General features: G+C 41.5%; 1 protein-coding gene across 1 annotated transcript in view; it reads left to right on the top strand.

The window, feature by feature from the left end:
* Positions 1 to 26,760, top strand: part of RAD50 (RAD50 double strand break repair protein) — a gene marked incomplete in the record, with an annotated part of 1,663,481 nt that overhangs the window by 313,708 nt on the left and 1,323,013 nt on the right. Inside the window, 2 exon segments of the mRNA XM_044069198.1 lie at positions 296 to 502; positions 20,590 to 20,772. Coding sequence (XP_043925133.1) covers positions 296 to 502; positions 20,590 to 20,772 — 390 coding nt within the window.

Raw genomic sequence — 26,760 nt, 5'->3', positions numbered from 1 at the left:
TGTTTCCGGTGATAGCTGTTGGTTCAGTATTTTTTCTTGGGTGTATAGAAAGTGACATTTGTTTTACAGAGCTAACTTTTGTCATAGCAGGAGTAACTACTTTGTGGTTACAGTGAATGTTATCTTCTTGATTTATTTATTTTGACAGTTTCTTTTGGCTAATGTGTAGTACTCAAACTAGTAACATCTTTGGACTCTGGGAATATGAAACATTCTGTGGTATATTTTCCCTTAATTCTATGCACACGTATATTATAAATGCCAATTAACTCACTTTACTTTGTTTTTCTGTTAGAGAGAATACGAAGAAAAAGAAATAGCAAAGCAACATCAACTTGATGAAATAAGAGACAAAAAGACTGGATTGTCAAGGACCATTGACCTCAAGGCAGATATTCTTAGCAAAAAGCAGATGGAGCTGAAACATGTTAAGTCTGAGCTTCAGCAACTTGAGGGATCTTCAGACAGAATTCAGGAACTAGATCAGGAACTTGCAAAAGCGGTAAGTTAAAATATTACCTTTTTCTATAGAAATAAATCTCTTGAATTTTTATCAGTCTCTTTGTTTAAACAAGGGTTGACATAATTTACTATTTTTCAGCTTGTTAACAGTTTAATAAATGTAAACGTTGATCTGATGTTATTTTCATTTCTAAATGTATGGGTTTCTGATCTGACTTGGCCACTTTTCTCTAGATTCTTGGATCCATCTTTTGAGCTCCTCCCGTTACCCATAATGCCCCTCAACACTGCATTAACTCAGGTCTCTTTTGCCACTTTAACGCTTCAGTCGGGATTATTTTCTGTTGAGGTCAGGGATTTATTTCTTGAAAGTTAGTGAATAATAACTTTAAAGTTTAATTTTCTTCAACTTATATGTACCTTTTCTGTAGCCCTTCCTCTCTCTGCCATTTTATTCTAATTACCTTTTTATCATTTATTGGTATCTTCTTTACTATCGTTGGTATTATCTCCCTTCTTCGTTACCTTCCTCATTAAGGTATTCTCGTTACCATTGTTGGTCTGTTTTTTTTTCATCTTTCGTTCTTAAAAAAAAAAAAAAAAAAGTCTTCATTTTGATATAGACATCTTGTATAGCTTATTGCTGTGGCTGAAAAGCCTACTGGTTTTAAGAAGTGCACTTCCTGTGGGTATAAGATTCCCAACTCTGTTGCCCACAGGGAGTACATTTATTGTTTAGGCCCCTCTCATTAAGGCACTCCTTGTATGATTTGCTCTGTTTTCAATGCTAGCGCCATCAATGACAGATGTAACAAGCTAGCCCATATGGGCCTTCTCTCTGCTTTCTCACCTTCTTCAGTTTCTACTTCAGGGGCTCAACCCCCTTTACAAAAGTCTAAATCTCCTGAGCCCAGGGAGCATAGAAAGTGTCCTCCTGTCTGATCTGCCAAAACCGTTCTGATATTAGAGCCACCAGCTAAGATTCTGAAGCACTTGCATCTGACAGCTACAGATCTGACCCCTTCAGCCACCAAGTCTGCTCAACTCTGGAGTTTTTATTTTTCTCTGGATCCAGTGTCTCCAAGGCTCGGGTCTCCATTCTTACAGGAGACACCAAAAAAAGACCCATCTCGACCTCCTTCCACTTATTCTTGGATTAGGTCCTCCCGAAGTCTTTCCGAAGCATAAGTGGACAAAATGATGAGAACATTTCTGAGAACACAGATGCAGATGGGAGTTTTACCAACTTTATTACCCATTGGATCCGTGAACCTTAAGCCTTCCTCACGTACCATCATTTCTCCTTTTGTAATTTGATATTCTGCTTCAGAGCCTTCAGATTTGAGACCTCTGAGTTGAAGCATTGGATCCAAAGATGCCTTCATTTTTGACTCAAACTACCTCCCTGACCCTTTCTGTGCTGATACCCCTTGAGCAGGACAAGTCTCTGAACCAAAGTGTTGGCATTGTATCTGAGGAAATGGCTTTTCAACTCCATAGCTTTTGGATCCACCACTTCCCCTTGAAGTCTCAACACTGCACAGCTCGGCTCTAACTCCCACTCAGAGTGGAGGACCAGAAGGGACCTGGGCTTATCTGATCAAAGAGTTGTGGCTTCAGTGAGATTGGCCTCAGCTTCTCCTGGTCCCTCTGCCTTCAAGGTAGTGGAGAGGGCTTTCTGCAACCCAAGAGCTGTTTCAGCTCTTAACTTCCCCGGATCCTATCCATGTTACCTCTTCAGATCCTGTCTCTGAGTCTCTTTATCCTACTCCACAGGGGCAACCAGCTTGTAAGAGCTTCCAGGCAGTTCCAGTTATAGAACTCCCTGCCTCTTCTAATACTTTTCAGAGCACCCCACTGAAGAGGTCCCCCAGAAGAGATTGCGCAAATGGAGGCTCTTACATCCCCCCAGGAATCTTTAACTGAGGACACCAATTTTGATGAAGGGGAAGAGGGTCCCCAAGATCCCCACCAGAAGATGTCTACTTTGCAGGTATTCTAGAAATCCACATCTATAACAGAAAGGTGGTTGGTCTTCTAAACCCCCTTCCCAGGGAGGAATTTGTGTTCCTAGAACATCGGTTCTGGCCCGTCTATGTCTTGGGTCACCCCCCCAATGGATGAGCATATAGTCCTTGTCTTCTGCCAGGCATGGAAGGAGTCGGATACCATAGAACCTATTCCTTGGCATCCAGATAAAATCCTTGATGCATCAAAAGAGAGAGAGTTTTGGAATAAAATAATCCACATAGATGCCATGGTTGTTGCATTGCAGCAGCCAACAAAAAGGAGCTGACTGAAGAGAGCTCCTCTGTCCAACCCCGTAATAGAGAATATAGGGCATTGGACAGATAATGAGAAGAGCATTTTGTGCCTCATCAACCTTTGCATTAGTCACTTAATTATTTGGCACACTTTACTATATTACAGAGGGACTTAATTAACCCCTGGGTCTGTGTCGGCAAAGGAAGAGAAGGCTTATTCCTCACAAATGGCCACCCTACAGTCTTTATCGAATGCATACATTAGGCTAATGTGTCATGCAGATGAAGGTTCCTCACAGGTTGCAGGTTCAAGCATAGCCATCAGGAGACATGCCTGGATAGAACTGTGTGATTTTTCAGAGCCCTTTAAAGCATCATTCATCAGTGCTCCTTTTGATGGATCTTCTCTGTTTGGGCCTTCTGTTAGAGATGCTTTCCTGCAGTGAGCAAGATGGAAAGACCTTGTTTGCCATGGGAATCCATTTTTCTACCCCGCAAAGATCTTTTTTCCAGGGTTCAATGCGGTGATAAGAAATCCCAAGGACATTTTCAAGACTCATGTGGAGATTTTTCTCCCAGAGCCAGAGAGGCGGAGGGGGAAGTAACAATGGAAGATGTTGCCTACATGGCAGAGGGAGTCCACAAAACTAAGAGTTCTGAGATTCTATCTCTGATAGATCCTTTCAGTGTTATTCTCTTGAAGCACAAGGGGGCTCTTATCTTTGCACTCGGGTGCCTGTGCAAAAGGTCATATCCAAAGCATATTTCTATACCTTTATACAAATTCCCTCACTAAAAAGAAAATGTCTTCCCGATGTTCCACCAAATCAGTGGGAGTTAGCAGCTCTAGAGGTTCAAAAGCTGCTACACAAAAGGGCCATCCAAGAGGTCCCACCAGACCAAAGAAGACCAGGAATTTACTCAAGGTTCTTTTTAGTGCCAAAGAAAACAGGGGACCTGAGACTTAGTTTGGATCTCAGTTATCTGAATCAGTTTGTAAAGAACTCCAAATTCCGGATGGTCATGGTTCAATCCATTCTAACTCTTCTACAGAAAGACAACTGGATGTACTCCAAAGATGTTCAAGACTCGTACTATCACATCAGAATGAACAGTTGCTCTCAAAAATACTTGCGCTTCCAGTTGGGAGCCAGTCATTACCATTTCAGAGCCCTGCCCTTTGGTTTCACCACAGCCTTCAGGATGTTCACCAAATGCATGGCAGTGGTAACAGCTCATCTCAGACTGCATGGATTCATAGTGTTTCATTATCTCGATGACTGGCTTCTCACTAAGCAGTCATCTCCTAGTAAACGTCAGGGATCATTTACTCCAGTTGTCTTATTTTCTGGGGTTCTCGGTCAGTTTTCAAAGTCCCATCTTCAACCAGTTGAAGTCTTGGATTTTGTAGGGGCTCACCTAGATACAGTCAGTCATCCTGCTCTTTTACCACAAAGCAGGATTCTTACCTTGAGATTGCTTGTCAGACAGATTTTTTTCTCACTCTTGTCCTGCAGCAAAAATGGTTCTTCAAGCTTTAGGCTCAGTGGCTGCAGCAATTACCTTGATTTCTTCAGAAAGCACTCCAGTTGAATAGTAAGGTAATCCTCAGTGCCCCCTTCTGGCCTCAGCAAGTTTGGTTCTTCCCTTCCTATGGTCTCACCTACTGTGTCTCCCTTGGGCACTGGACCTCATTCTAGATCTACTAACACATCCATCACAGATTACTCATCCTGACATTACAGGCCTTAGATTAACTGTATGGTTTCTCCAATTTCAGTGATGGCTAGGCATTCCAGGCTTTCCTATCTGTTTGCCAAATTTTACTTTCCTCCCAGAAACCTTCTATGAGGAAGATTTCTAGGAGTAAATGGAATAGATTTTCTTTTTGGACACAGCAGAGAGAGAGTTGCATCCTTCAGCTGCTCCAGTCCCTGCTGTTTTAGATTTTTTTGCTTCGATTTTTCAAAGTGGTGCTAGATTCTCCATCATCAGTGTTCAGCTGGCAGCCATCTCTAACTACCACATTATAGGTAATGTTTTCCCTTTAGCTTTGTAAAGCATTCCCTAAAGGTACCTTTTTGCTTAGACCTCTGATAAAGGATCCCACTCCACCTTGGGATCTTACTGTTGTTTTAGAGTTTAGTACGATCCCCCTTTGAGCCCTCGGCTAAGTCAGAGCTCAAATTTCTTTCTTGGAAAACAGATTTTCTTGTGGCTGTAACTTCTGCGAGTCGAGTTTCTGAACTCCAAACACTCTCTTCAAAACCACCTTATTTGATTTTCCATAAAGACAGTGTTACCTTACATACGAATCCTTCCTTAATACCCAAATTTGCCTCTGAAACAAACATCAATCAAGTGATCAATTTGCCAATTTTCTTTCCTAAATTTGACAACAATGAAGAGTACATGCTTCACATTTTAGATGTATATAGGCAGCTTTATTTTTATCTTTATAGGATGAAAGATTTTAGAAAAACTGACCAGTTGTTTCTTTTTCCAGAAACAAATTGGGAAAACCAGTATACAGAATTACCCTAGCCAAATTGATATCAGATTGTATTTCTTAAGTTTACCGTTTGAGAGGTTTAACCTTGCCAAAACCTCCAAAAGCACATTCAACTAGGTCTGTGGCTACATCAGCTGCTTTTTGGACCAGAGCTTCCATTAATATTTGCGCAGCTGCCACTTGGTCTAATACACTTATTGCTCATACATTTATTTCTCATTACAAATGGGATATCATCTTCAGAAACAGGGCTGCATTTTGTTCTGTGGTTCTCCAGAACATCCTTCCATGAGGACCACCCAAGGTTGTCATAGCTGGGTTCTCTGTCCCATTCGTTGAGGAATGAATGAAAATGACAACATCAGATATAAAAGTTATGTACTCACCATAACTACACACCTGTGTTGTCCATTTTCTTTCTTCTTCAACTTCCCTCCCTCCTTCACCCATCCATGTCTTTGGGAGTGACCTTACGAAGCTTTTGTTAGAAGCCATAGTTCTGTTTGAGCCCCTATTCTATTACTATACTGTTTCTCTGTATTGTTATTATTGTCTTTTATATTTAAATAGTTATATTGTACCAAAGCCAATAACCACAGTTTCAAGGATACTGTGCCCAAAAAGCCAAAATCAAGTAAAGAAAGGCACACAAGTAGAGAGATACAGCACAATGTACTCGAAAAAAGCTTTATTCCACAAAAAAATTAACGCCAGTAAAATGAAAGAGTCGTTTTTGGCCAAACCAAGTCAGACTTCATCAGATAACACACATCAAACTGACAAGTTCCTCTTAAAAATGAATTCAAAAAGTTTCATCCAGTCATGTGAACCCAGTTAATTAAGCTAATCAGAACCACATACTGAGTAAGTGAAACTCCATAGTTTAAAATATTTCTTGTGAAATGTCAAAAGTTTTCACAAATACATTCACTAGTGTTGCTCATGTTTTGAACATGCTTTAGAACCATTTAAACAATTATAGAAATAATATACAAATAGTGGCTCAGTTAAAAATTAACTCAGTAAAAAAGTTTTATGTATGAACATTTTGTTTAAAAAATATAGTAGTTTAAAACAGTATATAAATACTACCATCTAGTGGCCAAAAGATAAACCACATCCAAAAAATACATAAAGTGTAAATTTATAATAGATTGAATGTCGATGTAAAACATAAAAATGCATTAAATGCTATAACCTATGTTCAAAACATGAGCAACACTAGTGAATGTATATGTGAAAACTTTTGACATTTCAAAAGAAATATTTTAAAGGAACTATGGAGTTTCACTTGGGTTCACATGATTCGATGAAACTTTTTGAATTAATTTTTAAGAGGAACTTGTCAGTTTAATGTGTGTTATCTGATGAAGTCTGACTTGGTTTGGATGAAAATGACTCTTCCATTTTACCGGCGTTAATTTTTGTGTGGAATAAAGCCTTTTTCAAATACATTGTGCTGTCTCTCCACCTGTGTGCCTTTCTTTACTTGATTATGGTTATATTGTAACAGCAAACTTGATCTGAGGTAATGCAGTGGTCAGGGGAATTATGGGTAAAGGAAGCAGCTCGAGAGTCAGATCCAAGAATCTAGAGAAAAGCAGCCGAGTTGGATCAAAGGGTCGCATTTGAGACCTGTTCATTGAGGAAGAATGAAAATGGACATCACAGATGAATAGTTCTGTTGAGTATACATAACTTTTATTTTTCCAGTTTTGAAATATGTTCAGATACATACTGTCCAGGAGACCATTGAGAAGCATGGCCCAATTGCCCCAGAGCAGTGCCTGATTAAATGACTTTGCTCAGAGTGACTTGCTAGGCAAATGGGGTCTGATGGAAGTAAACCCTGAACTGCAGGAAGCGGGTTGTTAACAGCTCATAGCCTTAATCTTTTCCACTAACTGTCAGTATTTTTTCCCTGAAATATTCACCACTAAATAACCTAAACTTTCCTAAAAGCAATCCCTCCTCTGACCTTGCCAAACCACTTTTGAGAAATTTTGCAGATATGTCTTTCTAGCTTGATGTTTTAAAGTGGCAAACCAAGAATTGTATATTCTTAAGTTTTTGTTTTGAAATCAGAAGGATTAGGGCTGCAGTATAATTCTTACTGCTTGTGATTTAGCTGTGGGTATATGTTCTTTCATCTGTTCTAAATTACAGATGTTCATATAGTGGCACTGGTGTCCTCCTTACATCCATAAGAAGCAGAATGTGCCATTTTCGTATCTCTCTTTTTTTCCACACAGAGCAGTTTGTCCACTAGATTCATCCAGGTGATTTCATAAGTAACTGGGTTCAGTATTGAAAATGAGAATGTTTTCATCCTTTGCTAATATTCCGCTTGTAAATTTGCATTATTACATGTTGCATTGTATTGAAATTGATCTTTTTCTGATGCAAGGCCAATGCTGTACAAAGGAAAGACCACCAAGTTTGACTGCAAGCGATAGAGTCTGCCAAAGGATTAATTGCCCTTTTAACATAAGCAAGAACCATCAGGGTCACGTTGTGAACTTTATGCTCGCTGATAAGAAAATTGTACTTCACAAAGCCTGTAACCTCTGGTTTTCCTTGAACTTAAAGCTTCTTATTTTAGGCAAAGGGACATTCGTTCATTCCTCCCACACCCTCATCAGGGGAGAGGCATTCTGTCAAACTTAAAAGAAATCACACAAATATAAAGAAACATAAAGTAGTTCTGAAATATTCTGCTAGCAGAGATCGAGGGTTTGGTGTGACCTCCTTAATAAAGTTGGAGGGGACTGACTCTAGTAATGCATAGACTTTTCTACCATTTGGTTTTGTTTCTCTTTCTTCTTCTCTTGCTGCTACCAATTTGGAGGCCAGTAGTGTGATGATAATCTCATAATTGAGCTGAGTTTTAATAGCAAGCATTACGCTCTTCATTAGATCACTGCTGCAGTAGCTATACCTATATGAGACTTATCTTGCCAGTGATCAAATGTCTAGTCAGTCTACTAAGCTTTGAGCTCCTTTCTCATTCACCCTATGTCCACTCTTGACATGACTACTTACTGATTTAAGAGGAATATACAGGAGTGCTAAAATCAGTCTGCTTCTCGTACAGTTTTGAGCAGATGAGTACCCCTACTGGGGAACCTTCCATTTTTGTGGAAAGTTTATTTAAAAGTTTCTTATGTCTGTCAGGAAGAGTTCCTGTGGAAGACAAATTTTATATAAGGATATCCACTCTTGTGTTTTTTGTAAAGGATCTCAAGGTTCTGTTCATTTTTGCCTCTTTTGTTTACTCTCCAAACCATATGGAGTATCCAGTTCTCTAAAAATGTTTCTTGAAAATAAGCATCTTGAGGAACTGTCACAAAAGACCATGGTGATGCACTCCCATTCATAGGTTGGTACTAGGCTATCGGCCCTAGGGCCTATACAAGCCTAGCCATAACAATTCCCTGGCTATTTCTTCCCACACTATTTACTTCCCTGGACCCCTGTCTAGCAGGGCAACTGACATGATCCCTGGGGTGAATTTCCTTTCTCCCATCCAGTCATCCAGATTCCTTTTGAAGAGGGCCAAAGAGGTGCTCTGCTTGACATGTATTGGCAGTCTAGTCCAGAGTATGGGGAGTTTCTGGGTCAGGAACCTATCCCTCCAGCATGTTTTGTTTATTGTGATGACAAGTTTTAGATCCCTGGAGCGTGTGGCTCTGAGGGATTGGGATTTCTTTAAGTGTAGCATGTCCAACAGCTCTGGGTTTGACATGGCCTTGTATGTTAAGCAGAGATCGCCTCGGAGTAGACGATATGCAGCAAAGTATAGCTGGAGTTTTTTAAGGCGGTCAGCATAGGGCATCTGCTTTAGGCCTGTGATTCTTTTAGTGAGGTATTTCTGCGGCCTTTCAAGTTGTTGTAGATGTCTTGAGAGGTACATACAAAATGGGGCGTTGTATTTTATATTGGGTCTAATGAGGGATGAGTACAGTGGGACAATGACCTCCATTTTCTGGATGAAAAGGCCTTAGTGATGAGGTGTGCCACATGGAAGGATTTCCTGATTGTTGTGGCGATGTGGTTATTGAAGGTGAGACCACTGTCCACCTGTGTCCCTAAGTATCTTATCACACTTTCAGTGTTTAGTGTACTGCTACCAATGTGGTAATTCACGGGAACATGTTTTTTCCCAAAGGGGATAACTATACATTTCTTGGCGATGAGCTTGAGCCCATGGCTCTGGCACCAAGCATCTGTTTCCGTAAGGTCCTTTTGTAGAGTATCGACATAATTTGGGGATTCAATAATGGCTCCCAGTTTGCAGTCATCTGCGAACTTTGTTAGCCCGTGTTCCTTAGTGTTGGCCTGTACTTCAGAGAAGTAGATGCCAAACAAGAGAGGTCCCAGGACTGAACCCTGTGGTACTCCACTTGTCTAGAGCTGGATTTGGAGTCAGCTACTTTTACCGTATGGGTTCTGTCAGTAAGCCAGTTGGCAACCCATCAAGTGACATAGGGATTAATGCCCAGCTTAGTAAGTTTATCCATGATTCCAGAGTGGGGGATGGTGTCAAAGGCCTTGGCGAGGTCCAGATAGGCTGTGTGGACTGCCTTACCCTCATCCATAGCTCTGGAGACTGATTTGAAGAAGTCAGTCAGGTTCAGGAGACAAGATCGGCCCTTCACGAACCCAAACTTGGTATGGGTCCAGTGCTTTAAAGTTGCCAATGTCTTTGTTTATAAGTTCCATGATAATACGTTCCATGGCCTTGCAGATCAGGCTCGTCAGACTGATGGGGTGGTAGTTCCCGGGATCCAAGGTGGATCCCCCCCCTTGTGGAGTGGGATAACTGTAGCTGTGCGCCACTCAGTGGGCATGAAGCCTGAGGTGAGGGTATGATTAAACATGACACTTAGGTGAGATGCCAGTTCATTTTGTAGTTCATGTAGTACACAGCCTGGGATGTCATCTGGTCCCATGGATGCTGTATTCTTAGCTTTGGAGAGTGCGTTTTTTTACCTGTATGGCCATTATTAGCGGAATTTGCAATCTCCCAGTATTGAGATGGGCCATTTAGGGGGTGAGAGGGAGGTGAAGTTGGCACTGAATCGATCTGCCAGGATATTGGCAATATCCTTGGGATCAGTATATTTAATGCCATTCTGTTGTAGGTCAGAGCAGATCTGAGCATTGCCATTTCGATTCTTGACATATTTATAGAATGCCTTGTGGTTGTCTTTGGAATCTTTGGCAATTTTATTTTTGTAACTAGCTTTAGAGGATTTTATGAGGGATCTCAGCTTCTTACTGAAGCTGGTAAGGGAGTTTTTTGCATCTTGGGATTTTCCTCTTTTCTGCAACAGTTTCTTCCTTTTGTTGTAAAGTTTGTTTATGGCAGGGGACCACCAGATTGGCTTCCTTTTTTTGGAGGAGAGCATCTTGGTTCTATTTGGGATGGCACGATTCATGCATGAGTGGATGTGCTTGTACATTGCCTTAGTGTAGGACTCAGCAGTCGAACTTTCAGTTCCCGTCTGCATGGGTGTCATGACGTTTGTAACTTCTGACTTGAGTAGCATGAGGTTGGCTTTGGAAAAGTTTTTTATGGAGGTTTCCTTATTGGGGGTTGGATGTGGATGTTAAGGGTGATTAGCTTATGGTCTGATCTGACCAATGAGGGGTGATCATAGGTGTGGAGCATTGATTTCCCATGTTGGTAATAACCAGGTCTAGGATATTGGAGCCCCTGGTGGGACTATGGATTAGTTGATCCAGGACATTGGAATTTATGAATTCCAAGAACCGTTGGGCAAAGGTGTTGGTACACGAGCAGGTTTCCCAGTTAATGGCAGGGTAGTTGAAATCACCCAGTATTAGGGTCTTTGGTTGTATATTAATATTTTCCAGTATGTTTAGAAAGGTGTAGTGAGAAACTTGGGGCATGGTGGGAGATCTGTAGCAAGCTACAATTTGGATTGCAGTCTTAGTGTTAGTTGCACCTGGAGAATTTCAGACGCATTGTGTTGGGCAATTAACCTGGTGGTGTGAATATCCTTTGTGAATATGGACACTCCTCCACCTTTAGTGTTTCAATCCTGGTTTCGTGGTCGAAAAGTGTGGTAAGAGTTGTAGCCTGGTATTGCAGGGATGCTCTCTGGAGCCTTGAACCAAGTCTCAGTTACTGCACAGATATCGATGTTCTCCATTTTTAGGAGTGCCTCGAGAGAGTGCATTTTGAGGTTTAGACTTCTAGCATTACTTTCAGATTTTACATGCTTGTACCTGTTACGGTGGTGGTTTTGTCCTTTGAACTTTGCCTCAAAAAGGCACTATAAGGGTGGCAAGAGCCTTTGCCAGTAACCTGAATCCCAGGGGCGACAGGTGCAGACCATCTCTGGCAAAGCATTGTGGTCTGTCGATCATGTCGTCCCAGGCAGACAGATACTGTATCCCCTTTGAATGACATTAGAAGCTTAGCCAATTGTTGAAGTCAATCATTTTGTCCTTATATTGTAGTATAATTCTGGGCAAAGGCAGGATGCTACTCAGGGCTAGGGTCATACCTGCCTGGGCCACATGATCAGAGAGCTCTTCCATGTCTCTTTTCATGTAGTCCAGGGAGGTACGTCTGATGTCATTCACTCCAACATGGACAATGACAGAGTCATATTTGTACTTGTTGTGGAGTGACTTGAGTGCATGAGTTGTGGCAGATCCTGGCACCCGACAGGCAGCTCACTGTAATTTTCTCCTTGTTCAGCCTGGTGAGTGGGACATCAGTGTGCCTGACTATAGAGTCATCTATGACTAAAGTGTTAGGTACGTTGTCTTGCCTTAGGGGTTGTTGCTGGGTGGCACACTGGTGTTGTGAGCTATGTTACACTTTGGTTGTGATTGGTGTTTGTTTGCGTTTCAGCTTCGGAGTTCCTTGTTGCTTGTGCAGGTTACAGTTAAGGGCCTTCGCATATGTGGATTTAGTGTTGCTATGTGTGGGTGTTGGTGTTGTGAGTTTAGAAAGGCTATGTGTTGCTTGAGGTGTAGTGCGGGTGTTAACTTTCTCCTCTTAACTGTCTAGCATAATCTTGGGTGGAGTGAGCTTTGCTTCCAGTTTGGCTATGTAAGTGCATCTCTCACAGGTTGTAGTGTTGGGTGGTAGGAGGTGAGGGTTGTCTGTGTACATGAGGAATTGCTGCATTGCCCCAGTATACCCAGATTCACCAGGTGGACAGGAGAAATCAATTGAAGCTGACCCTTGGACATGCCTGGACCTTCCACCTGAAAAGAAGAGGAAAGTTGTGAGAGAGGTTTTTGAGGAAACTTGGACTTCTGTTTCTTTTCTGCAGTCTGGGTCTGATGCTTCCATTGAGGCACTTTTTCAACCCTCTGGCTGTTAGTCTGGTTATTCTGGTCTCTCTGGAGTGACCCAGGAGGCTGCTTAGGCTAAGGATTTAAGCACATCCTGTCAGACCACACATCAGGCTCTTTCCAAGAAGAAAGAGTCTAGAATTATTTCTGAAGGTGTGGGACATATAGAGCAAGTTTTGGTGAGGGAGGACATCACCAGATCTCTTATGGAGTCTCAGCCTTTGGATTCTAACCATGACTCTTTAAGGCTGAAGATCCATAAAAAAGGGCTTAAAAGACAAAATATCTGCCCTTTCCTTCCAGCTCCTGTATGCAGAAAGTTTCCAAATAAGACTGGTATAAATTTGGCCTGGGACTGTTAGACAATCCTGTCTGTCCAGCTTTCTGTTCCAGTTAAGAGAAATAGATCTCCATTTTCCTCAGAAGAAAAAAAAAACATAGATTGAGATGTGAACAAATCTGACCCACTGCTGGCTGTAATTAGCTTATTTACTGTTCCTCTGAAGAGGAGTAAAGCAACTGGTGCAGTGTTTATTTACCCTTCACAGATGGATGAGCATTCTAGAAGTTAAATCTTGATTACAGCCACTCATCTCCCTGTGTTCTGTCCCAAATCCAAAAATAGGGAGAAAGAATCCTGCATAGTTTGGATGTCCATAGAAATTTAAAATTTTACTTTAATCATTCCAAAGATTTGGAAATCTAACCATTTTGTTTCCTTTGATGTTAAAAAACAGGACAGTCAGTATCTAAATGAACCATTTCCAGATGGCTCTCTCTGGCAATCCAGTTTTGTTACTCTCACTGTGGTATAAGCCCCCATCAGAATGTTAAAGCTCCCTCTTCCAGAGTTGTGGTTACTTCTGAGGGTTTTTGGAAAGGAGTGGACTCTAGATCTATCCTAGAAGAAGCTACCTGGCCTTTTGTACATGTCTTGACTAGGCATTACAAGCTAGATTCAGTCTCTGGATATAGAGCAGGATTTGAAAAGCTGTAGTGTAAAGAATTCTAGACTCTGGACCCTTTCCATCCATCCATACATACATTCTTAAAATGTGTTAGTCTTCCCATATAGATAACTATTGCAATATTGGCAGTGTTACACCTTTTTCTTTTTTCTTTTTCTGCTCTTTTTATCTTTACCCACCTGACATAACATGACAGTCTTTACTGTTCTTTTTTTTTTTATACTAAAATTGTTGTAGAGCTTCATGCTTCACCCTCTTGTTTTGGCAAGAATGAGATAATTTTTGGCACTCCTGTATATCCCTTTTACAGTGGATATAAAAAGGGTACACGCCCCTGTTAAAATGCCAGGTTTTTATGATATATAAAAAATGAAACCATAATAAATCATTTCAAAACTTTTCCCACCTTTAATGTGACCTATAACCTGCACAATTTACTTGAAAAATAAACAAATATGTTAGGGGAAAAAAATAAAAAACATACAATAAGCTGGTTGCATAAGTGTGCACACCCTACTAATATTTTGTTGAAGCACCTTTTGATTTAATTACAACATTCAGTCTTCTTGGGTAGGAGCCATCATGGCACATCTTGACTTGGTAATATTTGCGCACACTTCCTTGTGAAAGCGCTCCAAATCTGTCAGATTGCAAGGGCATCTCTTGTACAAAGCCCTCTTTAGGTTACCCTACAGATTTTCTACTGGATTTAGGCCTGGGCTCTGGCTGGGCCATTCCAAAACTTTAATTTTCTTCTGGTGAAGCCATTCTTTTGTTGAGTTGGATGTATGCTTGGGGTCATTGTCGTATTGAAAGGTGAAATTCCTCTTCATCTTCAGCTTTCTAGCAGATGCCTGAAGGTTTTGGGCCAATAGTAATTGATATTTGGAACTGTTCATAATTCCCTCCACCTTGACTACAGCTCCAGTTCCAGCTGAAGAAAAGCAACCCCAAACAAAGCATGATATTGCCACCACAATGCTTCACCATGGGTTTGGTGTTCTTTTGGTGATGCGAAGTGTTGTTTTTGCGCCAAAAGTACCTTTTGGAATCGTGGCCAAAAAGTTCAATCTTGGGCTCATCAGACCATAACACATTTTTTCACATGCTTTTGGGAGACGATGTATTGTTTTGCAAATTTTAGCCAGGCCTGGATGTTTTTCTGTGTAAGAAAAGGTTTCCGACTGGCAACCCTAGCCCATAGTCCAGACATATGGAGAATATGGGAGATTGTTGTCACATACACAACCAGTACTTCCCAGAAATTCCTGAAGCTCCTTCAGTGTTGCTATAGGTCTCTTGGCAAGCCTCCCTGACCAGTTTTTGTCTTGTCCTTTCATCAATTTTGGAGGGACATCCAGTTATTTTCAATGTCACTGTTGTCCCATATTTTCTCCATTTTTTGATGACTGTCTTCACTGTGTTCCATGGTAGATCCAATGCTGTGGAAATTTTTTTGTACCCTTTTCCTGACTGATACCTTTCAATAATGAGATTCGTTTGATGCTTTGTAAGTTCTCTGTGAACCATGACTTTTGTTGTAGTAGGCAACTGGGTAAATGTCAGGAAATTCCTACTAGGACAGCTGAACTTTATTTGGGGTTAATCCGAGTCTCTTTAATTGATGGCAAGTGCATACCCAAGAAGACTGAATGCTGTAATTAAATCAGAAGGTGCTTCAACAAAGTTTTAGTTTTTAAGGGTGTGCACACTTATGCAACCAGTTTATTGTAAGTTTTTTTATTTTTTCCCCTAACAGATTTGTTTGTTTTTCAATTGAATTGTACAGGTCATAGGTCACATTAAAAGTTGGAAAAGTTTTGAAATGATTTATTGTGGTCTCATTTTTTTATATCACAATTTTAACAGTTTTACACTTTTTATCCACTGTATATGGTTACATACTGTTGTGCTAAGTGTTTAACCCTAAGCACTTTACATTAAACTAATACTTACTCAGTGTATGATTACAGATAAACCACTAGAAAAATAACTTTGAAAATGTACATTGATTTGCTAAGAAGGCAGTTTTTGCCAAACTCAGTTAAGTGTATTACAAAAAAACTGCAAGAGTTTATCAAAACTCTGACAAGAAATGTTATAAAAATTAAATTGCTGTTACAATGTAGTAATCACTGCCACGAAAAATAAACACTGTTACATGGGGTCTGTATTAGAACACTGAAGACGCTAAACATCGAACGGCCTAAATGCCGAAAATGCTGGACCTCGAAGTCGTGTTTGTGGGTGGGGGTGGGGTGCCCATATACCAACTCCAAGATCGCACTACAGTGAGGAAAAGGCAAATATTCTGATCTTCACTGTTCTGCGATCTCACAAAAAGCACATCGTTGAACCGACATTTAGGCTATTTGATGTTTAGCCTCTTTGATTTGGTAATAGGAACCCGTTACATGTATTATAACTGCTAAGTACAAAAGATAAAATCTAAAAAAAAAACAGAATGCGATAATGTCCTGTCAGTCTTTACAAACTGTCTTTTGTAAGTGATTTGTAAGAGGCTCCCCTCACTCTGGACCAAAATCCCAATCTATGTTAGGCAGAGCCCCTCAATGACCCTCTTCATGAGAAATCTTGACGAGTGGATGGGAGATCGTAGGTTTACCCCTGGGATCTCTTCTGTGTCCCTACTAGACAGAGGCACAGTAAACTAACCTTAAAAGGGCTATCTTCTGTGACCTACTCTACAGAGGCACAGTCAACTAATCTAAAAGGGTGGCGAAAGCCAAACACACTCTGGCTTGGCTTATAAATGCCCTAGGGCAGATATCCTAGTATCAATCTATGAACCTATAACACAAGCTACCATATAACCCAATGATCACCGCCGGTAATGAGCAGTCCATAAGATGAAATTAGAAAACTTGCCTTATTCTCCATTCCTCAAAACAACGGTAACGGCACCTTTTTACAGGCAGTAAGAGTCTTTCACTAAATAACTTGCACTACATGTCCACAAATTGCTCATACTGAACCGTGGCTGAAAACACCTGTTGAGAAAACCCAGAATATAGCTTCCTCCTCCCTTCATCGATCCATTATGACTTGAGAAAACATCGGAAAACAGAAATATCATGAAAGCAGTGAAAAAGCATGTCAGGAACAGATGGAATAAATCCATTGATGATGAACAAAACAAACAAAACAAATATTGAAAAGTGTAGCATGCTTCTCAGTCTGACAACTATCTGACTCCATTATTGGGAGCAGAACTATGTCAGCAAAGTGATAAGGGGTGAACAAACAACTTCTGAGGGAGAAGCCCAAAGCTTTATAAACTGTCTGGACAGCTGATTCTTGGCAGGGTACACTTCATGCAGTTACAGTTGCTGCAACTGTCATCTGTTTGAACAATTGCTGTTATGGTAACTTTATTTACATAACTGTACTTTTCAACTGCATCACAGCAGGGTACCATTTCCTAGCTGTCTGCACAGAGTCAGCTAAAGAGACTTAACAAAAGCGAATGCTGTTCTGCTCTCGATATTATTACTGTTAATGCAAGAAACTGATCTGCAGGTAAGGAGAGAATGATTGTGGTATTTTATAAGAAAAATCCAAGAGGTCTTGGCATTTCTCCTTGTACCCTTATGCAACAAATGCCTGTCTTGGAGACACCCAGCACAGTTTTTTTGATTATAGGTGATTCACAGTGGAGTATGTAGCAGCACTGCAGAAGGTGAATGTTCTGTTAGCCTTTGGAAAAGCACCGCCTATCAAGAGGAAGAGCTTCTTCTCCATATCAGTCATCTGCTCAGATAGCAAAGAAGAGTTATACCTCACCCATTCTTGTCAGCTGTATTCTCCCTTCTCATCATTTTCTAACCCTGAAGATGCAAGAACATTTTAAGTTGTGTGGGTGGAGGGGGTCAGTGCGCTAAGTTGTTGTTGGGGATCCACAAAAGATACCTTGAAGTGCTGGACACCGAGGAACCCACACCAGTGACCATTCTGCCAAACTTACAAGCATTTCAAGACTGCTTTGATAATGCATGCAGCTAGCTACACCAAATAAATCAGGATTAAAATGTTCAAACAAAAACTTTAAGTGATTTCTCTTGGTTTTGCCAGGGTGTCAGAGGTAGCACCCACTAATACATCTCTTCCTAACAACAGTGAAAGTTATATACTGGTCATGTTTGGAGAATGTATTTACTTGTTTCAAACTGGTGTCCATCTCATATATTCTTCAGTACCAGATAGACGTCCTGAAGCAAACAAGAGGATAAGCTGCAGAAGGCCCAGGACAGAGTCCCACAACTAAGAAGTTTTCGATTGTCTCAGGCTGCCATCAAGATCAGTGATCACACAATTAACTGTTGCTATAACCTCTGTATACTTATGCCAGGGCAGCTGACTGTACAGAGATTTGGAAGTACACATAGCTGAGGATCAGGCCCTTACTAAGTGATAAAGAAAGGTCATTTCCTCGGTGATCCTTTTGAACACTGACCTACTGCTTGGACTGCCCCCCCCGCCCATGCACACACAAGTGTTCGAAAGATTGGAGGAAAGTGAGACACTCAACCTCAAAATAATGAAAATTCATTCTTCAATTTTTTTTTTAAATACAGCAGGAATTTTTCTGTCAGGCACTGGCCTTTTTACATTAGAAGCAGTCTTAGGCGTAGCAGTTTATATAGAAAAAGGTCTCTGAGAAACAGATTTGAAACGGATGCAGTAGGTGGGGCAGGCAGTGATGGGGATGTGCAAATGGTCACCCTCCAAACCAGGTGAGCTTCTTTCAGAAAAGGTGCCTTTGATACTGTCATCCATTATGTAGGTGATACATTGATTTGTCAACAAAGCCATTTCTCAGAGTATTAGGATGGATACCTTTCTCTGTCCTCATGAACTTTAAGCCAGGCTACACATGACGAAAATACAGAGGAACTTGTGTCTGCAGAAGTACCTTTATTTCAGAGAGATTTCATACAGTGGATGATACTGATGCAAGCCATCTCAGGTTTGCCATTTTTGGTTTCTCATGGATCACATAGGGCTCCTCGGAGTGGTTTCAGACAATGCTACAGTCATGTGGTACATTATCAAACAGAGGAAGTCATTCATATCAGCAATGCAGATTGGCATCAGTAGGCTGGGCTGTAGCCATTCTAAAGGAGCTCTACCTTTCAGGACTCTTATATTCTTTAGGCTCACATCTACTTGACAGACCAGCTGGCCAGGACCACTCCCAGTTTCCATACATTTAAGTTGGATACCAAATTCTTTCACATCATAACACTAAAGTGAATGATTTCTGGTTTCAGCTTATCTGCTTCTCATCTGAATCTCCAACTGAAGAAATTCTTCCTAGGTGACCTTGCAGAGAAGCCTGAGCAGTAATTGCCTTTTTAGCCCAGTGAAACAGGGGGCTGTTGTATGCCTTCCATCCTTTCCCATGCTAACGAAGGTCCTTTTGAAAGCAAGGACAGTGAGAATGCAGATCTCATCTGATAGCCAAGGCAGTCATGTTTCCTCCATTTGGTGCAATTAAGCAAAGATGAACCCCTGTCCTTTCCAAATACTTGCACAGATGTCCTTCTATGTTCCTGCTGAATTATTCTAAACAGAAGGGATCTCCCACTCAGGGCAGCCCGACGCTCGGCCAGTATACAAAAAAACCTAATTGTCTTGTTTCTGAGGATTGTTAGTTTTTATTTAAATGTCCTTCTGCTGATGCTGCAATGGTGTCAGTCTCTTCTAAGCTTTTGCCGTCTTCCAAACTTTTCCCTTCTGATAAAGATAGTAGGGCTATAGAAAGGATTGGTAAGAAAGTTTACAGTGTTTCTACTTTGACCTTTTGGGCTTTTAATTACCAGACCCACATGCCCACGTATGCTCTGGCCTTGATTGCCCAGGCTTGTCAGGTTACTTTTGACCTCCCTGATTCTGAGGGAAAATCTTCTGTCTTATCTATTTAGGTTGTGCTTTTCAAGTGGTTTGCTACTCTGTTAAGTGTAGCTATGATGCTGCTGATGCCTCTTCCAGGGCTGTGGCTTGTGAATCTGTCATGAGGCGTTATTCTTGGCTTCATCTTCAATTTCTGCCGGAGGACATTAAGGCCATGTTGCTGGATGCTCCTTTAGATAATAAACATCTTTTTGGGACTGCTGCTGCTGACATGTTTAAGTCTCTTCAAGATAAAGGCAAAGCCTTGTAGGAACATAAACATATTTTTGTCTTTCCTATCCCTAACTTCCAGAGGAATTATCTGCTTTTGTTTGCAGGCAATCCCCACCAGGCCTCCAATGGCAGGAAGGGTGGTAGGTGGGCCCCATCTGCTAAGGCTCCTTAGATTTCTGCGGCCCAGAAGCCTCCTTTATCTGCTAGCCTTTGTCTGGTAAGCCTGCTTCTGTTTGGCAGTTCGCCCCTCCCCCTTCTTTTAGACCTGGTTCCTTTGTCTTCTTGGTATCTTATCACTTCAGACTCTTGGGTTATTTCTAGCATCCATCAGGGTTACTCCATAGTATGGAGGTCTTTCTTTCACTCCTTTTTCAGGGATTTCTCTACCTTCTCTAGAGCAACTTCCTCATTTCCTAGAGGATCTAAAGTCCATGTTGAACCAAGGAACCATTCAACCTTGTCCTCCCTTCCTAAGTGCGAAAGGGTTTTTATTCTAGGCTGTTCTGGTTCCTTGGAAGGAGGGTACTTGACCTATTCTGGATCTTTCCTAGCTCAACAGCTTTCTCGAGGTCCCTTTTTTTCAAATGCTTACTCTTCTTCTAGATGAATGCTGTGTCAGTAGTTTTTAAGATTAATTATCTGTTTGTGGGGAAAATTAGTTTTAAGGATGAATTGCCTTTATTTACGTATTTGCTGATGTTTGTGTTCTTTTTATACCTGGAACATATGATGAGAAAGGTAACCAAGAAAAAAGATGTGTAGATAAAGTAAATGTGTTTACATATATCCGATTTATTATTTCAGCTGTATTCATTCACATGTAACATTTGTTATACAGCTGCCATTTTAAATACTTTTGGCTTTTGTTCAGATAATTTCCTTTTTAATTTTATTGCAGGAAAGAGAGCTGGACAATGCTGAAAAAAGAAGCAATGTGGATGCCCTGAAGGCAGAAATATTAGCTTTGCAGACTGAAAAAGGAGAACTAGAAAAAGTGTTACGCAAACTGGATCAAGAAATGGAGTTATTAAATCTGCACACAAGTGCAAAAACACAGATGGATATGTTGAGAAAAGACAAGGTAAACTTAATTTTTGTCCAGAAGATGTTTAAATCCATATATCTATGCATACATATATAAATACAATAATTTTCCATTCTAAAGTATCCTAATGTGGTTATTGGACATAATCTGTTACACAAATATAACAAATGTTATTATTATAAATAATATTTGACATGTTTTATTGTACAATGATAAGCTTGTATGGGCTATTCTAGTGGCACACACACTGTTTTGCAAAAATTCCACAAACCAGAGGGCAGAAATTTTAACTTGCAACACTTAGTCTGTTGCCCGCTCTGTACTACCACTACATGTAAAAAGGCCCCCTTCAGAATGATCACGGTGCAGTGATTTTGCCATGCCAGAAGGTAAAAGGTTGGATGTACTCAGTATGTGTTGAGGATGCCTACCTCCACATCAAGATAGTTAGGACATCCAGGAGATTTATGTGCTTCCATCAAGGTATCCGTCACCTTCAGTTCAGAACTGTGCCCTTCAGCCTCGTAGCAGCTCCCCCTGGTGTTCACCAAGTGCATGGCAGTAGTCACAGTCCATTAGATACTTATAGGCATCATTATATCCCCCTTATTTGGATGATTGGCAGTTTACTGCCACAATCAAATAATCGCTTATCAAAGTCACAGACTACTTGCTATAACTCCGACTATCCATAAATATTTCTGTAAATTATGGAAAATCAAATCTTCAACTAAGTCAGTCCATTCTGTTTATCAGATGCCATTTGGAAACCACAAGGTGCATAGTGAGACTGCCATCAGAACAAATTCAGACTCTTAGACTTTCAGACTGGACTCTTCTAAATCAATCATGTCCACCTGCAACACTCATACTCCAAATCTCTGGACTGATAGCCTCCACAATAGTTGTGGTTCATTTCACTGGTTTTGACATGCATATCCTTCAGTGGCTGCTTGGGATCCAGTGGCCTCAAATTTCAGACAATTCATCTGTCCACTCATCAACAGCATTCAACTGCACAAGACTCATTTCAAATGATGGCCAACCTCCTCCCATATCCATGCAGGAAGGCCCTTATTTGTTTCCTCTACAAAGGTCACAGTTACCACAGGCATCTCCTTTTTAGGTGGGGGTCATTTGGAGGAGAGGATTGTCCAAGGAATTTGGAATCAGGCAGAGGCTAATCTTCAGATCAAATACTGGAGATGAGAGTGCGCCTCCTAGCTATGCAGGAATTCCATGCGCATTTACTTCAGAAGTGATTGCCATTCAGATGTACAGCATGTCTGTGGTGTGGTGTAGTGTGGTGTTCAGATTCATAGATGTTTACTAGACTAACAACCACAAGGGCCTTTTTAAGCCTAGTCATGCATCCCACATCTCTAACAAGTTGTGGTACCCTTGATAAGTGTAAGCAGGGGCTTGGGAGATATAAAGCATTTACAAGCAGGGGCCTGAGAAATGAGCCATATGTTCTTAATGTTTCACTGTTGCAGTCTTCACTTTTGGGTTATCTGCTTGCAGTAGCCCTCAGTTGGCCTGATTAACAAAGTCTTGGGTCCTGCGTAGGTTGCTGTCCCTTCTTCCATGACGTCAGGTAGTCAGGGTATAAAACATGCCGCCAACGCCATTACATCAGTTTTTCTTGCTGTGCTGTGCCCAAAGCAGAAGCAGTTCGCAAGTGCCAGTTGGCCAACTCCTGAAATTTTCGTTTTCGAGTTTCAGAACCGAAGTCTTCAACTAAAGCTAAGTACCCCATTGGGGAAACTTTTTCTTGCTCCTTACCGATGTCAGTAAAAGTTAATAATTGCATTACTTGTGGAAAGCAAATACCTCATAAAGATTTTCATTCGTACTGTATTCCTTGCCTAGGCCCTGACCACGATGTACCGTGCTGTCGGATTTGTGCTTTATTTAATCAGCGCACTATCCGTCATCGGCATGTTTTCACCTCTAAATATTTTGGTTCTCGGTTTAATTATCCAGAAATGTCGTTGGTTAGCCATCTGACTACCTGGATTCTGAAAAAAAGCAAGGATAAAGACAGAGACAGGCCGCCAAGGTCCAAAACTGCCTACGACTCTTCTCCTAAGCCAGTCGCCAGTTCGCCAGTACTCAGTGAGGTGCTTTCGCAGCCCCTGATACCCACTCCTTCTGATTCACAGGCCTCTACTGAGACCCATTCGGAGTCTGGTATGCAGCAAGATGCTTCAACTATGGAACCCACGGATGTCTCTACTTTGGATGGGTCCGGAGCCGCTGTGCAGGCACCGGCTTCTGAGGGTGTATTCAGGCCTATGGATTTGCATATTAAACCAATGCCTCCTTCTTCTGTTAGGCCTAAATCTCGAACCATGCCTAAAAAAATGATGCCCAGGCTGCATGCTCAGGCCTCTATGCCTAAAACACTAATGATAAGAATGGCTGAAGATCTTATAACACTAATCAGGGGAAGCCAGCCTCCCCCTTCTAGGAGACCTAGGACTGAAGTGGTTTATGAATCTTCTGACCAGGATTCTGATTTTTCTGATTCTTCTAATGATCTGGATTTGCCCTTATCTACTTATGAGGATTCTGATGCAGAGGACTCTATTCCCTCTGCTTCCCCTCCAGAGGATTTTTCTTTTGATGAAACCTTACATACTCTAAGGGAGCATTTCCATTGGGAAAGCCAGGATTTTTCTGTTTCAAAAAAGAGGCTTAGGGATTTCTTACTCCTGCCTCAGCATAGGCCTTTAGCTATTCCTCCTATACTAGAAATTGTTGATGATGCCTTTTCGGAATCTAGTTTGGCCCCTGATTCTCTGCCTCCTGCTCCCAGAAAACCTAACATATATTACAGGGTTTCTGATTCACACAAGTTCCTTTTTAAAAATCCTATTGCGGATCCAGAGACTATTTCACAGGGACCCAAAGGCATTAAGGCTTCTACTGCTAAAAATTCTACCTCTTCTGATACAGACTCCAGGGTGCTGGATAGATGAGGTAAGAAGATTTACACTTCTGCAACATTGGCCATTAGGGCTTTAAACTGCCAGTTTCATATGTTAAAGTATCAACATGTTATTGGATTGCTTAAATAAAAAATGATGTTGATTCCTGACTGTGCGGAAAATAAAGAATTACAGGATTTAATGCATTCTGCTGAACAGGTTGGAAAACGTACTTTGCAATGTGATTTGATTATTTAGAGGCCTCTTGCAGGGCTGCTGTTACTGGCTCTGTGCTCAGAAGGCATGCTTGGCTTAAGGAGCAATCTTTACTTGATTATGTTAAAGCTAAATTGTTGGATGCTCCCTTAAATCAGGATCACCTATTTGGCAATAAGGCTGAGGAAGTTCTTAAAAAGATGGAAGATAAAGCTAAATCTATGCAAACTGTTAAAGATTTCTTACAAGTTCAGCCTCCTAGATTTGGTAGGCACTGGCCCTCTAAGAATTGGTCCTTTCCAGCCTCTTCAAGGTCTTCTCAAGCCAAACTCAGACATAGCAGAAACCTCAGGTATCAGTCCCAGGAGAAGCACAAGACTAAGCAGTGGGTGGTTTCCGCACCTAAATCAGGGAGTAGTAAGGCCCCCCCCCCATGGAAAACTGTCTGAATCACTTGCTTCTAAAACTTCCCAGTTCTCAACTGAATGCTCCTTTAGGCGGAAAGATTGGTCTGCAGGCCAAAAACTAGGAACTCATTACCCAGGACAAATGGGTTTTAAATATAGTGTTCCAAGGATACAGATTTCACTTCCATCAACACCAAGCGGGTGGCCAGATCTACCCCAAAATCAGTGGGCAGAGGCCCAAAATCAAGTACTCTCTCTATTAAGCATGGGGGCAATTCAGTTGGTACCAGAAGACGAAAAGGGACAAGGGTTCTATTCGAGACTTTTCCTGGTACCCAGAAAAGACAATACATGGCATCCTTTCCTGGACCTTTCTACTCTAAATACCTTTCTGGTGATTCCAAAATTCAAGATGCTAACTTCACCAGCTGCTTCCTATACTAGGCAAAGATGCATGGTTGGCAACACTAGACTTAAAAGAAGCATACATGCACATCCCTATCAGGGAGTCTTGCAGAAAATACCTACGCTTCAAAGCAGGCTACATGCAGTATCAGTTCTCTGCACTGTCCTTTGGCTTATCTACTGTGCGCAGGGTATTCACAAAATGCCTAGCTCCAGTCATTGCATTCTGCAAGCAAAGAAATATTTAAATATACCTATATCTGGATGATTGTCTAATTCAGGCAGAAAGCCAGGAGATACTTTTGAATCATCTGGCCTTTGTTCAAAGGGTACCGACTTGTCTGGGGTACACCATAAATGACAAGGAGTCACACCTGGTACCCTGTCAACAAATTATATTCCTGGGAGCAAGCTTGAATACAACTTCCCAGATGGCTTTCCTCATGGCAGAGAAACGTATTCATTTGACAACCTACTTCAAACAAGTGGCCACAAAAACCCAGTTATTTGCAAGGCAAATACCGCAAGCCTTGGGGTTCATGGCCTCCTGCATTCTTCTAATTCCATATGCATGGCTGCATATAAGGAAACTGAAATGGTATCTCAAAAGCCTATGGTGTCAACATTCACAGGATCTAGAAGCAATGATTCCTATCATACCTTGCCTACGCATAGAGTTCCTTTGGTGGGCAGAAGCCTGCCACCAAAACAGGAGAACTACCTTTCACACTACCCCTGCTGCCCAAACCTTAACAGATGCATCAGACTATGCATGATTGGCCCACCTGGCAGGGAAGTGCATTCAGGGCAAATGGAGCCCAAGTCAAATGCACCTGCATATCAATCAAAAAGAAATGTTAGCTGTACAGAATGCTCTGACAGCCTTCAAGGACCTCATTCTTCCAGGACAATTAATGATAAAGACGGACAACACCACTGTTATGTGGTACATAAACAAGCAGGGTGGTACACTTTCTTACCCCCTCTGCAGACTAGCTATGGCATTGTGGAACACAGCCCTGAGCTATCAAGTACATTTACAAGCTCAGTTCCTGCCAGGAAAGCTAACACACTGGCAGACGAACTAAGCAGAAACCTCATGGACCCACACCAGTGGAAACTGGAACCAAGGCTTTTCAACATGTTGACAAGCAAATGGGGGGAGCCCAGATATAGACCTGTTTGCCTCCCACCAAAACTATTAGTTGGAGAAATTCTGCACAAGGATTCCCCACAAACAAGCTTGGAAAGTGGATGCTCTGTCCTTCAGCTGGAAAAACCTATTAGTTTATGCCTTTCCTCCTCTGCCTCTGCTTTTCAGAGTTCTACTAAAGATCAAACAAGACAAACCAAGGACAATTTTGATTGCACCAGACAGGCCACGCCAACACTGGTACCCCTTCTTGTGCAGTGTGTCACTGTGGGCCCCATGGCACCTGCCTCCAACTCCTACTCTATTGTATCAGCAGGAGAACCAAATTCTGCACCCTAAACTTCAAACATTGAATCTAGCAGCCTGACTAATTACATAATTTCTCCTTTACCATCCCTCAATAAACTAAACTAGTGATGGATATCATTTTAGAGGCAAGGAGGCCAAGTACCAGAAAGTCTTACGCTGAAAAATGGAAAATATTCTGTGCCTGGAACCAATCTCAAGGAATGAACACAACAGTGCCCAATTTACCTCAGATTTTACAATACTTAACTGAGATGCTTCATAAGGGCCTGTCTGTCTCCTCCATCAAAATTCACACCTCAGTCGTCTCAGCTCATTATAACACAGAACCACCCCTCTTCTCTCATCCACTGCTTAAGCAGTTCCTCAGAGGGCCCAAAAATCTACGACCACCCGGGAGAGCTCCAACTCCAGCCTGGGACCTCAATAATGTATTGGAAAAGCTCACCATTCCTCCTTTTGAGCCAGCTGCCACTGCGGACTTAAAATTCCTTTCTTGGAAAACAGCTTTCCTTTAAGCAGTCACTTCAGCAAGAAGGGTATCTGAATTACAGGCCCTCATGGCAGTGGAGCCTTTCATCATCTTTCATGCGGACACGGTGTC

This window comes from Protopterus annectens, chromosome 4.part0 (genome assembly GCF_019279795.1).
Source record: "Protopterus annectens isolate FY-2018-M chromosome 4.part0, PAN1.0, whole genome shotgun sequence".
Classification (NCBI taxonomy): domain Eukaryota; kingdom Metazoa; phylum Chordata; order Ceratodontiformes; family Protopteridae; genus Protopterus; species Protopterus annectens.
The sequence above is the reverse complement of the archived record's forward strand: the minus strand, read 5'-3'. Positions and strand labels throughout refer to the sequence as shown.